We start from the raw sequence: 14,976 nt of genomic DNA, 5'->3' as shown, positions 1-14,976 counted from the left end.
AGCCGTTACTATGGTGACCATAAAGGTCAGAAACAGGAAGTGTTTGTGTCCAATCCTGAAGCCTGTCACCATTCTCCTCTCACAGCTTCACTGAGAAGCTGCAGCTTTACAGGAAACACTGGATCTTTGTTTCATACTGAATGTGTTTAGTACAATACTGCTGACAGCACCACCCACTCACTCCATCACTCTACTTACACCAGAGTCTCCAGTCTGTAGTCTGGACTCTGCTGAAGATCAGACAGCTGCTTCACATCTGGATCCTTCAGGTTGTTTCCCCACAGGTTCAGCTCTCTCAGATGGGAGGGGTTGGACTTCAGTGCTGCTGCCAGATAATCACAGCTGATCTTTGACAAACCACAGCTCTCCAATCTGTATAAAGAATGAAAGATGTAAGTTTATTAGACAAAGTGTGAGCTTGAAATCATTCAGTGTTTCATCATCTGTTCAGAGCTGAAGAAGGTTCAGAATGTAGAAGTTTAGAAAATGGAAACTCCAAACAGCTGAAGCCAACAGGAAGCAGCTTCAAACAGGAAACTGTGCAGAGTTTCAGACTATATGTCCTGATGCAGCCAGTTGGATTTTGGAGATTTGAATCTCTGTTCTGTGACTAAGTCCTTGAATCATTTCTTCCAGTTGGTCCAACAAGACAGACTAAGTGTTGGACATGTGTTGTGGCTCCATTAGGGGAGCTTCTAAATGTGATGTGATGGCCCCTCTGGGTCTGTCAGGTCACAGCACTGAAGAGAGCTCAAACTGGGCACACACTTGTTCCAGTCTGGACCAAAGACTCTATACTGGGACTGAGGGACTGCTTTGACTGCACCCACTGGGACTTTTTAAAGGCTCATGTTCTCACTTAGATCATCGATTTCTACTTACATTTCTTTCTGGGAAAAATGGGGATTACTTTGGAAACAGGAAGTATTTTCCCCAATAAGCAGCCCTGGATTAGTAAATCATTCCAACATGTTCTCAGGCAGAAGAAGCTGTCTTGTTATGAGGAAGAGAAGAAAAAGATTGAGGCACAGAAACTTGTTGAAAGAGAGATAAAGCAGCTAAAATCAGGTGTAAAAGTAAAGCAGAGGATGAGCTGAATAAAGGACACTCAAGGCTGGCTTGGAAAGGAATGAAGTCCATGGTGGGGATGCAGAACAAGGAGCAAAGATGAATGTGATGCTGAATCAGCAGAAGACTTGGACTCATTTGATTCCAGCTTTGATATCATTGATTTCAATGAAGAGCTTTGTGATTGTAGCAAAGGGCTGGTAGCTCTGAGAGTCCCACTGATGAGGTGTTTGTGTGGAAATCTCTTAGTGGGACCAAAGAGAGAAAAAGCCCTGGTCCTGATGCTGTGGGAGGGAAATGATTGAAGTGTGCTGTGAGGAACTGACTGGGAGGTTTTCACACATTTTCCAGTCCTCCTTGGAACAACAGGAAGTTCCCAGCATATGGAAACAAAGGTTAAGTGTCCTATGGCACTCAGTGATGATGGTGCTGTGGCCCCACCACCTCCACCTCTTTGTAAAGGAACTAACTGTAATCTGAAGCTTCAAATGGGACTAAGACTTCCTCCACTAGGTGGCAGTGTCTGATGAGAAAGTGTTAGTGGAGCTGGCCTGGAGTCAGAAACAGGAAGATGCAGGATTTGGGCTGAAATGGGGAAAAGTGGTTCGCACTAGTGCCTTAAAGCAAGAAGGTTGTAGGTTGAAGCTTGTTGGCCTTTCTGTGGAGGTTGGATGTTCTCCCACAGTCCAATGAAATGCTGCTTAGGTTCATTGGTGCTTCTAAATTGGCTGTAGGTGTGGATGTGAGAGAGTGCTTCTCTGTCTCTCTCTGTTGGCCCTGTGATGGACTGCTCACCTGTGCAGGTGGACCACGCCTCTTGCCCTATGACAGCTAGGCCACAGGCTGCAGCCCTGTGAGCCTAAGCTGAATAAACAGTTAGCAAAAATGATCCATAGATGGCCTGAAATCCCCCAGTTAGCAGTTTGGTAGATAGCTATGACATGCTAATCCCATCCAGCAGCTGTATTCTACCTGTAAGCTGATCCCTGCTGAGCCAAAGCACTTTTTCATATACAAATTACAACCTTTAATAGAAACCTATTGGTCAGCATCTTATTAGCCTGCTGTTAGCTTCATTCCACAGAAAACTGAGAGAAACTAACAGAGTTGATAAAGAATAAAGAGAAATGTGCTGATTTAAAGCCTTTGAAGTGCTTCAGATGATCTCTGTCCACTTCTGTCCACTCATTCATTCATGTAAGCTTTCTAATGCAGCTTTGATCTTCACAGTCTGCTTCATGAAACTCATTCTAACCCTGAATGTCAGAGTGTTCCTCCTTCTCTTTCCCATCATTCATGCTGGCAGTGGAGGAGATTTGGATGTTGGACTGTGTTTTGGATGATGTGTGTATGTTTGTGTTGGACTGCTGTCTGTAAAGCAAACGCACATTTTGCTTTGGATTTCAGTGTCAGACAGACTTTAAGGTGGAATGAAGAGTTGGAGAGTTTCACAGTGAATTATCCAGTGGAGGATTTTTCTTCTTCTTTGAAGGTTTGAAATGTGAACATTGTTCTGCTGCAGTCAATGGACTAAACCAGAGAAGAAGAAAACAGACTTTACCATGAAGATCCTCAGTGTGGATCAGTATAATATCAGCCTGATGTCTGCAGTTTAGTGTCAGCACAACTTTCACATCATATTCATCTCAGCACAACTAAAACATGCTGACTGACCTCAGAGTTTCAAGTCCACATCCTGGACTCTCCAGGAAACCACACAGATGCTTCACTCCTGAATCCTGCAGCTTGTTGTTCAGGCTCAGGTCCAGCTGTCTCAGATGGGAGGGGTTGGACTTCAGTGCTGCTGCCAGATAATCACAGCTGATCTCTGACAAACCACAGTCCCTCAATCTGTATAAAGAATGAAAGATGTAAGTTTATTAGACAAAGTGTGAGCTTGAAATCATTCAGTGTTTCATCATCTGTTCAGAGCTGAAGAAGGTTCAGAATGTAGAAGTTTAGAAAATGGAAACTCCAAACAGCTGACAGAGTTCATACGCCTTTGTCAGGGTCAAATTCAAGCAAGACCATGTGAAAATTAAAACACATCATCCTAGGTGAACTTAAACACCTTTGTTCCCCTTTTGTTAAGACATAGAAAAGTACACCACACAAAAATACTGCAAAAGGAAACGGTCGCCTTATATACATAGTGTATAAACTCAAAATGCACATTTCACTTCAAATTAAGATTAAGGCTTTGAACAGATCACATAGTTCAGTTCAACATATAAGACTTTAAGAATGCACAAGCATCTACTTAAAATCTATTTAATTTATCATCCATGATATTATTTTGTACAATTCCAATGTATTTTGTTCATCTCCCTTAAATAAACAGGCAGTCTTAAAGTATGAAATATTCATATACAAACACATATAAATGTGTGTACTGTCTCAGTGGCTGATAGTACCCCACAGGCCTCAGTGTGAGCTTGAAGACATTTATAATGTTTAAGTAGTTTAATGTGCAGGTGCTGACGATAAACACATTTTGAATGAAAGCCGGGGAACTTTGGTAGCACAGAAACAAGTGGCTATTCTTTGTGACTATATGGATCACTCACAATACCATTATTTCACACAAAGGCACCAAATTAATACTCAAAAAAGCTGCAGCAATACACACAAATATAAACAGTACTTGGTGACAACTTTGCTTTTAGCCTTTAACCCTTCTTGACTACTTTTGATGTGGCCTCTATATTTTACCTTTAAAAACAGTTTATCTTGCCAATCTGTTATTTTCTCATTTTGACCAACTGTATCAGCACAATTTATCTAAATTCAGACAAAATTTAAAATACAAGTAGAAAGTGATATTTTGACTGTAAAAACCACACACATGTTTAACGAATCATCTTCATAACTTGAAATGCAAATAGAGATTGTACACTTTTAAAAATACGCACACGTTTTGCAAACAACAAAGTTATATGGTACTATTTACCAAAAAATGCAGCCAAGGCTCAGACGTTTTTCATATAATCATTTCAAACTATTTACAGAACAATCAGGTGTCAAACAATAGTTTGTGTCACTCTAACACATATGAGAACAGCACAGGGATAAACCTGCAGGTCTGACAGCAGGTGTGTCACTCAGCGTTTACACTGCAATCTGCCTTTGTTGGCTTTAAGGCAGCAACTGTGACGATCACTAGTAGAACTGACACACAAAACAAAACAACAGCTACACACTAAATACACAAGACAACAAACTAACTTGAGACCAAACACGGTAAACGTCACAAATCTCTCACGTATCAAAACTCTCTCTCTCTTTCGCTCACTCGCTCTCTCTTGCCGGTCACTCCTAAAACTTCCCCCTTTTGCTAAACAACCAAATGTCATGTTTCCATATCATTTTTGATTGGTCGACATGGTACATTTTCCCACCTATAGGGCTTTGGAGCGTGATGTCACGGGAGATGGGCCACGCCCCCTTCCGCCATGACAGTAGGCCAGCCAAAGGATACCATTTCAGCTATGGATCGTACGTGTTGTGTTGTCGGTTGCAACGTTAGATCACACGATCGTGAAGGCAAGAAGCTGGATAACGGGCTCTCTTTTCATCGTTTTCCATCCTGGAGGCAACGTGAGGGATCCCATGTATCCGATATTACTAAACAAAGACGTCAGGCTTGGATTGCAGCGGTGAGACGAGCGGATATCGAGTTCTCTGCAATCCCCAGCTTTTTGTTGGTTTGCTCACGGCATTTTCTTTCCGGTGAGTTCTAAATTAATTCATATCACTCTTGAAAGGCTTTTAGTGTGATTTTCAACGTGCTGAGGTCATAGATAATGAGATAAAACATGCTAATGTGTGATGCTGCAGAACCACATCATGTCGACTGAGTAGCTTATGATTTGGCATTATTGCAGGCAAACCAGCATATGAAATGGATGTAACAAATCCAGACTGGGCACCAACACTGCACATGGGGCATGACGACATACCTGTATCAGACTCGGACCGGCACTCAAGGCGTACGCAACGGAAGCGAAAAAGAGCACCCATCGGAGGTAAACAACCCCCCCCCCTCTAAAAACATACTAAATTGCTATCACTGTACACTAATCCGCACATAACTTCCAGATGAATCACACACCTGTCATTGGAATATTGGTGTACATTTACCTTATGTCTAATTTTATCTTACAGGCTTTCGTTATGCAGCTGCAGAGTCTGAAGGTGTGCCCCGTGCAGAAGTGATTGATGAAGATCTGACAGAAGACCAACAGCAAAATCACAATGTCATGGAGGCAGTGGACAGCAGTTGTGTTGGACAAGTGGAGGTTGAGGTACCAGCTGCAAATGTGGATATACTGAAGAAATGTAAACCTTTTAAAATGATGACAGATTACAAACTCTCAGCTGTGTCTGTAATCAAACCTCTGTAACTTTGCTTCACTTCAGCAGCATCAGCTCATGTTCACATGTTGATTCATGGTTTGCTTCAGTTTTTGATGGACTGCAGAATATTTTGAAGGTTATCTGCTATAAAAAGCCAGAACAGGAAAATCTGCTTCATGTGTTTCTGTTTGATCCTCAGTGACTTTGACACAAAGGCCTCTGCTGTGATGATCACACCTCTGATCAAGTCTCACAGTGTCAGCTTTGTTTTTATACATATGGATATGTGCTGATAAATGATCAGAGTTATAATATTTCCCACTGTCTGCTGTGTGCCGTGACCTTTGACCTGCTAAAGACAGTCAGCTGTGGATTATTCATTGTTGTGTCTGATACTTAGAACTGTGAGGAAGAACACTACACAGTTAATCAGGGTCCCCTCTCTCTGAATCAGGGAAGGTGGGCAGGCCGCGTGTGGGCCGCGGGCCATACGTTGAGTCTCACTGTTTGAAATGTGAACATTGTTCTGCTGCAGTCAATGGACTAAACCAGAGAAGAAGAAAACAGACTTTACCATGAAGATCCTCAGTGTGGATCAGTATAATATCAGCCTGATGTCTGCAGTTTAGTGTCAGCACAACTTTCACATCATATTCATCTCAGCACAACTAAAACATGCTGACTGACCTCAGAGTTTCAAGTCCACATCCTGGACTCTCCAGGAAACCACACAGATGCTTCACTCCTGAATCCTGCAGCTTGTTGTTGTCACTCAGCTCCAGCTCTCTCAGATGGGAGGGGTTGGACTTCAGTGCTGCTGCCAGATAATCACAGCTGATCTCTGACAAACCACAGCCCCACAATCTGTATAAAGAATGAAAGATGTAAGTTTATTAGACAAAGTGTGAGCTTGAAATCATTCAGTGTTTCATCATCTGTTCAGAGCTGAAGAAGGTTCAGAATGTAGAAGTTTAGAAAATGGAAACTCCAAACAGCTGAAGCCAACAGGAAGCAGCTTCAAACAAACACAACAAGAGAAAAAACTCTGAATGTTTCACATTAAAGTCGTACATTTCTCACAAAGCTCAATTATGTGACAGACATTTCATCCCATGTCAGTTTGGCCTCATCCTGGGCCGGATTATCCAGCACACACTCTGACCACAGGCCCAGGGGCCACGCACAGCTGGGCTCCATCCAAGAGACAGGAAACAAACCAACACAATAATAAAAAGCACCATGTGATCTTCTTACATCTTCAAGACAAACATAGTAAAAACATGAGCATATTTGTTTCCTGATAAAATGATGTGACAGGTAGAACAGAGTAAAGTGGTGGTGTTACAGCCTTTCTCCCCTCTGCTGCCGAGGCTGTTAGTCTCTCCCAAACTCAGCTACAGGACTTCCAAATGAATGAAAGCAGCAGAAGTGGCTTTACAAATGAAAGAGGAAGAGGAGAAGAAGAGGAGAGGGAGGCCACCCTGACCATCACTCCAGCTGAAAACATCACACTTCCATTAAAGTTGGTGAGGAAATGTTGAGCAGGATGAGCTGCTGGCTAATCTGGAGGCTGTAGCAGCAGCTCACAGTCACAGTGGGTTTCCACTCATGAAAAAGCTCTGGCTGCTTCATTTCTCATCTCATATCAGAGACTTTAATGCTTCACTGAAGCTGTACTGTGATGCTTCCATATCCCAGTGAGGCCTCCATAATGATTTCAGCTGTTCTGTACACACACTGTGTGCCCTGTATGGCTCAAAGTCTCTGCAGCCTGTTTTTATCTGCTATCATCAGATCTTCATCATCCTCATTCACATCCCTCACACACTCTACAGCCTCATCAGCACCGACTTCATCTTCACTGACTGATGGAGCACAACATGAACCTGTGGAGGCTGAAACACTGTCCTGTCAAACATCTCCCCGTCACCACTCCACTTCTGTCAGCCTTTAAATGAACCCTGCTCAAGTCTGTCACTTCTGTTTGGAGCCAAAAGGAAAAACTCTTGTTCAGTCGTTTGGAAAGACAACATTTCTGAAAGCACTCAAACTTCTTCACATCTGTCTTCAGACACATCCTGAACATTTAGGAACTAAAGAAAGTTTCAAACATCAAAGACCTGAAATATAGAAAAACAACAACAGCCGCAGTCAGTGAACTCACCTCAGAGTCTCCAGTCGACAGTTTGGACTCTCCAGTCCAGCACACAGAAGCTTCACACCTGAATCCTGGAGGCCATCATTCCAACTCATGTCCAGCTCTGTCAGATGGGAGGGGTTGGACTTCAGAGCTGAAGCCACAACTTCACAGTGAGACTCTGAGAGTCCACAGTGAGTCAGTCTGTGATGATAGAAAATATAAAATGTGTTATTATAAAAGCAGAAAATCTGCATTATAAACAGAGACTGAATGTATATGAAGACAAAACAGAGTGAGGTCATAATCTGATGAATCTGCTCTTCACATCTGTGCTTCAGCTCCTCTTACTGTGTTTGACATGACACAACGATTGAGTCTCTCTCAGACCTGCAGACTTTTAATGAGAATCTTTGTTTGGCTTTAATCTGCTTTTGGCTTTTTCATGGATTTCATGGATGATTTGAGTGATTTCCAGCAGGACACTTAAACATGTCAGTGGACGTCCTAAAGAACATATTCACTGATATGAAACGTGTCATTGAACAGGATTAATATCAGTGGAAACATGGTGGAAACAGCTGTGACTGCATGGATGTGACACACTTCAAATCTGTTCTCCACTCTTGGATTTGGGATCCATGGAGCTGCTGCTGAGTCTGTACAATAAAGGAATGGTGTGGAAGGTTGCAGCGTACGGACACAAACACTTTGTGGTTACAATCTGATTTTATTTTCAACATTAAGCTACTAACCTACACTGATCAATGATGTTAATGATCACATCTGGACTCACCGAGCCTTTCTGCAGTTCCTCACAGCTGGAATCAGTCTCTGTCGTCCCCGCTTTGATGTGTTGTACTTCAGCAGGTCAAACTCATCCAGAACCTCCTCTGACATCTGCAGCATGAAGGCCAGAGCTGAGCACTGGATCTCAGAGAGTTCCTTCTCTGATCTGTTCTCTGACTTCAGGAACTCTTGGATCTCCTGAAATAATGAGAGGTGGTTCATCTCCATCAGACAGTGGAAGATGTTGATGCTTCTGTCAGGAGAGATTTCATCACTGTTCATCTCCTTCAGGTTGTTGATGACTCTCTGGATGGTTCCTGGACTGATCTCTGTCTGACCCAGCAGACCTACTAAGAGTCTCTGGTTGGACTCCAGACAGAGGCCATGAAGGAAGCGAACAAACAGGTCCAGGTGGCCATTTTTACTCTGGAGGGATTTATACATGCCTTTAGTCAAAAAGACATCCATTGATGGGAAGCTATAAGACTTGAACATGTTCTTAAAAAAAGATCTGTTTTTGTATTCTTCTCGGAAATTCCCTAGAAAACCTTCTACCACCTCTGTCTTCCTGTTGGTGTGACAGTGGAACATGTAGACAGCAGCCAGAAACTCCTGAATGCTCAGATGAACAAAGCAGTAGACTGGTTTCTGGAAGATCACACACTCTCTTTTGAAGATCTCTGTACAAACTCCTGAGTACACCGAGGCCTCTGTCACATCCAGACCACACTGCTCCAGGTCTTCTTGGTAGAACATGATGTTTCCTTTCTCCAGATGTTCAAATGCCAGCCTCCCCAGCTTCAGAAGAACTTTCCTATCAGCCTCCGTCAGCTCCTGTGGACTCGTCTCGTCTCGTGGTACTTGTTCTTCTTCCTCTTTGTCTGAACCAGCAGGAAGTGTGAGTACATGTCAGTCAGGGTCTTGGGCAGCTCTCCTCTCTGCTCTGTAGTCAACATGTGCTCCAGAACTGTAGCAGTGATCCAGCAGAAGACTGGGATACTACACATGATGTGGAGGCTCCTGGATGTCTTCATGTGGGAGATGATTCTGCTGGACAGCTCTTCATCACTGAATCTCCTCCTGAAGTACTCCTCCTTCTGGGCGTCAGTGAAGCCTCGTACTTCTGTTAGCCTGTCAACACATGTAGGAGGGATCTGATTGGCTGCTGCAGGTCGGGAAGTTATCCAGACGAGGGCCGAGGGAAGCAGATTCCCCTGGATGAGGTTTGTCAGCAGCTGGCTGACTGATGACTTCTGTGTGACATCAGACAGCAGCTTCCTGTTGGTGAAATCCAATGAAAGTCTGCTTTCATCCAGGCCGTCAAAGATGAACAAAAGCTGAGAGACAGCCAGCTTCTCTGCTGTGACCTTCTGTAATGTTGGATGGAAAACATGGAGCAGCTCCAGAAGACTGTACTGCTCATCTCTGATCAGGTTCAGCTCCCTGAATGAAAGCAGAACCACCACACTGACATGTTGGTTCTCCAAGCCCTCTGCCCAGTCCAGAGTGAACTTCTGCACTGAGAAGGTTTTTCCAACACCAGCCACGCCGTTGGTCAGAACCACTCTGATGGGTCTCTGTTGGTCAGGTAAGGCTTTAAAGATGTCCTGGCACCTGATTGGAGCGTCATGGAGGGCGTCCATCTTGGAAGCTGTCTCCAGCTGCCTCACCTCATGTTGGGTATGAACCTCTTCACTCTGTCCCTCTGTGATGTAGAGCTCAGTGTAGATGGTGTTGAGGAGGGTTCTACTTCCTGTTTCATCACTTCCTTCAGTCACACGTTCACATCTCCTCCTCAGACTGATCTTATGTTCATCTAAAACCTCCTGCAGACCAACATCTGCTGAAAGAAAGAAAAACAACGAGACTAAAGAGAAAGAAAACTCTTCAATGTCTGAACAACACAAGAAGTCCAGTTTTCAGAAATGAGTCCATCAGCAGACAGATGTTCAGTCTTACTTTGTACACAGCTGCTCTGACTGGCTGTCTGCAGTCCAGCTCTGCTTCTGGATCTTTCTCCACACTGTGCAGAAGCTCTGATGGTGACACAGAAAAGTCAAAGTGGAGATACTTGTGTCCACCTTTGATTAGACTCATTATAAAAAGGAAAACAAAGTTTGAACACAGTCATGTTTCCAGTTCACTGACTTACATTTATTCCATGGACACTCACTCTAACCTGAACCACAGCTACAACCCAACATTGTTGAGGCCTCATCTCCTCCTTTCCTGACTGTAGAGGTTAAATATGCAACAACCAACAATTAAAAGAATTTGGTTCATTTCAAAGAAATTCACACGGTGACCAAGTAAAGTAACCGTAGTAAAGGAGACAACATCCCGTTGATGGTGGGATTATTTGAAAGATTTGCTTTAGTCACGTCACCAAATGCAGTTGAACCACCCGTGGATCCATGTTTGACCATTCTACCACTCTGAGCTCTGCTTTTGAATCATTTTATTATTATCATCATTCATTTATTCATTCTTTGGAGGGGGGCTATTTCCTAATGCCGCCCTAATAAGCTGATGTTCAAGGGGAAATATAACAGAAACTCTTTCAGTGTTATTCATTAATAAATTAACAGATAAACTGTGAAGAAGAAAAAACTGAGATTTAAAGGAGAGAGTGAGAAACTTGATCATCATCCTCATAATACATGTTTATCAGTATCTGCTGTGACCATACTGCAGTAATAACTACAAGTCTACATTTCTGTGACTGTTGATCAATCACAGCAGGAATCTGAGCTCATCTCTGCACACAGAGCAGCTTCAGCTCTGGGATAAACTGCTCGCTTCACGTCCTTCTCAGCTCACAGACACTCATCCTGATATTTTCCTTTAACATTTGATGCTATAATTCATCTGAGTTTACACTTTATCTGCATGAATACAGAAAAACAGACCCAAACACCAGAAACCATCAGTTTCACCATGTAGAATATATTGTTGTTTCCTTGCTTTTAATTCAGAGAAAAACTCTGATTTGGATTTTCTCTGTTCTCTTTGCCACAGCCCATCCCAGCAGCAGCTGAAGCAGCTGACTGTCACAACACTGAATAACACTTTAGGAGGAATTTCAGAGGTCAGTAAAGCTCCAGTTTCAACATCAGTTAATTAATCATAGGTCATCATAAATGTTAACCTGGCTGGCACACATGTTAATGTTAGCCATTTAAATATTAGCAGTTAGCTGAGGCCACAAGAAGAAGAGGCCCTAGAAGAACAATGGATGATAAGATTAGATTTTCAAGACTAGGCAGAGACGTGTTTTCCTTTACTGTCTCTTACAGAGGAAGGAGCAGATACCAGACGAGGTCACGGAGGTACGGGGAGGATTCGCAGCAGACAGCAAGACTGCCACGTCCATGCGAGAGAGCGATGGCTACGATAATCGATTTTCCTCTCTCAGCTCTCAGCGAAGGCGGTCGCACTTTTCTCCTCTCCTCCTCACCCTTATCTTCCCTGCTTCGCCTCTATGTCCTTGTCTTGTCTTGTGTGAATTTACTTTTCCCTGGAACAGTCTCTCACTGTCGTTCTCTAAACCTAAAAGAGAATTATGGATTTGATCAACTGGTCCCTGAGTGCTATTGACACCCTTTTCTCAACGAGAAGTCGGGGCTCGGGAGAGCCTGAGTGCCCTGGAGGGACTTTCCCTGCCGGTTACACGATGGACGGGTGGCAGAACTGGAGGACCGTGTGCCTGGCGGGACTGTCGATCGAGGACGCTGAAGATATCTACCTATTCGGAACCATGATAACAGGGTTCATGCTGATCGGCGTTGGCCTAGCCCTGCTTTATCGGAGAAATAAGAGAGCGGAACCGGCTGTTCAAACCCCCACATGGCTGCCCGCTGGATTCGAAGCGCCGGGACGAGGTGCGACCTCTCACAACGAACGTAATATGGTCAACACCTTGGAGACGCTTACAGCTGCTGTGAAGGCTCAAAACAACACCATTGAGCGTATGAGGGGAAACATCAGAGAGAGGCCTGCTCAAAATGACACCCTTGAGCGACAGTTGGAAAACATCGCGGAACGGATCACTGCAGTTGTGAAGTCTCAGAATCAAAAGACTGACAACACCTTGGAACTGAAGTTTGCTACCATCATGGGGAGGCTCGCAGCTCTCCAACGGGAGGTTGAGGGACCTGTCTCAGAGTGCTAAAATTCGAGCTGCTCACAACAGAAATCAACAATATTCAACATTCGGACACCACGGCGCCAGCTGCAGGCCCAAGGCTGGAGCCCACCAAAACAACTCCCTGATAACGACTGTGTGATGACTGTTCTTCCCGTCCCATGAAGGCCACCTGGGTTGGCTGGCAGACTGTTTACTTAGCCTGATAGAGCGAAGGACACTGTCTCCGCTGAACTCTGGACACGCACACACATACACTTACACTGATAAGCACACACTCATCCCCCCTCCCTTCCAAACGCCTTCGATGCTTGTTTCCTGAAGGGGCAGCACGGCGGGTCTGTGTGCCGCGCTGGAACGGTAGCGCTGTGCAGGGTGGCTGCTGTGTTCGCTTCGGATTACTCCTCAACCCCCACCCACCCCTGTGGCTTGTCATGTCTTCACAATGTTGTGCTGTGGACATTTATGTGCTTCTTGTGCAGAGGAGTTTTTTTGTTTCCTGTTCTCATGCTGTCCTACCATGGAAGCATAGCATGAGTAGGGGTCTCTTTTTTTCCTCTTGTACTTTCCCCAGTGTAGTGTACATTTCAATGTTTTTCTCTGATTCTACCAATCTCCGACCTGTATCCCCATGTAATGTTTGTGCTATATGTGTAAGGTCGGGGGGGGGGGGGGGGTCCTATTTCACTGCAGGGCAACCTGCATGTGACGAATAAAGCTTTGATTGATTGATTGATTGATAATCTCTGTTTTTGTCTCCCTATATAATGTTGTACAGCCCATGTGAGGGTTATCCTCTCTGTGAACCAGATGCTTGATTTCACACAGAGGTCCACCAACTGAATTTGATCAGTTATGGAACGATTTACCTCGACAGGCTCCTTCACTCGCTGCTTTTAAACCTCCTTTAAAACACACTTTTACTCCCTGACCTTTGATCCAGTGTGACATGTTGACTCACTACCTCAGACAGCTTAAAAATAGTCTTTTTGTTTTTTGGTGCTGCCTAAAAGAACCGTAAAATATCGATACGGAATAAAGACCAAAAAGGACAAGATACATACTGCTGGATTTATTGGACTGTGAACTTAATTCATGCATACCAGTGACATCGCGTCACCCCCGTTAACGACCACCTTAGTGGCTTCAAGCGTAGGCTTAGCCTCTACAGATATGATTACCTGACAAAAGGAATGTCATATACATGTCTATTCAGTAAAAGAAATGAATTGTGTTTAAAGCAAACAGATAAAGGGATCAGTAATGGCAATTATCTGTCATTGTCTTACTTGTCTTAGCCCAGTTAGGTAAACATTAACAATTGTGGTGGCAGATTTCTTTTGTCAAGTATTAACTGAGAGCCTATATACAGTTATGTTCATATATTTTTGTGCTACATCAGGAAACTCAAAAACATAGTTTTTAATATTTTAATCCTTATTTTTAAAACTGTTTTTGTCATTTTTCTTCTCCCATTGCATCAAAAATCATTATTTACACTGAATAAATGAGTCAGCAGCTCTCTTACATTGTTGCTGCAGGTTCATTACTGAAGTCTGGAGGGTTATCATTGGACCAGTCACTCCTCACAGACACACAGCTGGATGCTGCAGATCCTGCTCCATCCTCTTCCTCCATCTTCTTGATGTCAGGGTGGAGTTAGTCTGAGAGGCAAACACACACACTCAGAGGTGCTGTTGTACTGGAAGCATCACACTGACGGGTTTCTAAAGTTCTCATTGATCATTTCATGGAGTTTCTGTGGTAAACACTGTCCTGTGACGTATGTGTCATGGTGAGGGTCATGAGGGCTAACCAGCCCCACTCCTTACTCCTCATATTTCAGCCTGAAGCACAATAACAGCCTAAACCTAACCAGGAGGCTGTAACCTCAAAGGGACTTCATGGTTAGAAATAAAGGTTCAATGAAATGAAGCAGATCATAAAAACATGAGTTCCAACTTTAAAAGAAGCATCCACACGATGACGGCACAGCAGAGGAGCACTTTCTCTAACACACTGATTCAGTTCCACTGACACAAGGACACACACAGGAAGGCACACACACACAAGCCTTTATAAGAAACAACACAATCATCTGCGCTTGACTTGTCAATCCAAGTCCTTAGCCCATGAGCCCGCGGTATCAGACCACAGATATTCCCTTACTTTGAAAAAATAAAGCCAGGTTTCAGAACAGACCTGATGTTTATGCTACAGCCTGTTTACCAATATAATCAATATCAGATATCAGAGCAACAGAAACCTCGGTGATCAGGACGCTGGGACTGAGAACAGGAAGTGGCTCAAACGTCACAGTTTCATAACGTCACCCTGAACTCCACTCACGGAGTTTCTGTCGCCATTGTAGTTTTTAAAGTCCCGTGATAAAGGCGGGGCTTTCTGTGAATCCGCACGCTCATTGGCTAATAGCTCGAGATTGACACCTCGTTATCCAATGAGCGTGCGGGAACTTCCGACA

The 14,976-nt window shown here is 43.8% G+C and overlaps 2 protein-coding genes across 3 annotated transcripts in view; both read right to left on the bottom strand.

The window, feature by feature from the left end:
- The window catches only part of LOC143416816 (protein NLRC3-like), a 250,861-nt gene that overhangs the window by 197,560 nt on the left and 38,325 nt on the right, over window positions 1-14,976 (bottom strand). The window lies entirely within an intron of this gene.
- On the bottom strand, window positions 9,085-14,206 carry LOC143416821 (protein NLRC3-like). Its single transcript, XM_076882469.1, has 3 exons — window positions 14,023-14,206; window positions 10,310-10,386; window positions 9,085-10,193 (listed from the first exon to the last, which is right to left on the bottom strand). The coding sequence occupies exons 1-3, from the start codon at window positions 14,130-14,132 to the stop codon at window positions 9,178-9,180; spliced, it is 1,203 nt and encodes a 400-aa protein (XP_076738584.1). The 5' UTR covers window positions 14,133-14,206; the 3' UTR covers window positions 9,085-9,177.

The sequence above is a fragment of the Maylandia zebra genome, linkage group LG3 (genome assembly GCF_041146795.1).
Source record: "Maylandia zebra isolate NMK-2024a linkage group LG3, Mzebra_GT3a, whole genome shotgun sequence".
NCBI lineage: Eukaryota > Metazoa > Chordata > Actinopteri > Cichliformes > Cichlidae > Maylandia > Maylandia zebra.
Note: the sequence above shows the minus strand (reverse complement) of the source record. Positions and strands in the feature narration are given on the sequence as shown.

Excerpts from the sequence above, each read along its gene's own strand:
- LOC143416821 (XM_076882469.1), bottom strand. The coding sequence starts at position 14,132 with ATGGAGGAAGAGGATGGAGCAGGATCTGCAGCATCCAGCTGTGTGTCT. Across the intron at positions 10,387-14,022 it reads AATGAACCTGCAGCAACAAT|AGCTTCTGCACAGTGTGGAG; the intron begins GTAAGAGAGCTG and ends TGTCACCATCAG. Across the intron at positions 10,194-10,309 it reads TCAGAGCAGCTGTGTACAAA|CAGATGTTGGTCTGCAGGAG; the intron begins GTAAGACTGAAC and ends TCTTTCTTTCAG.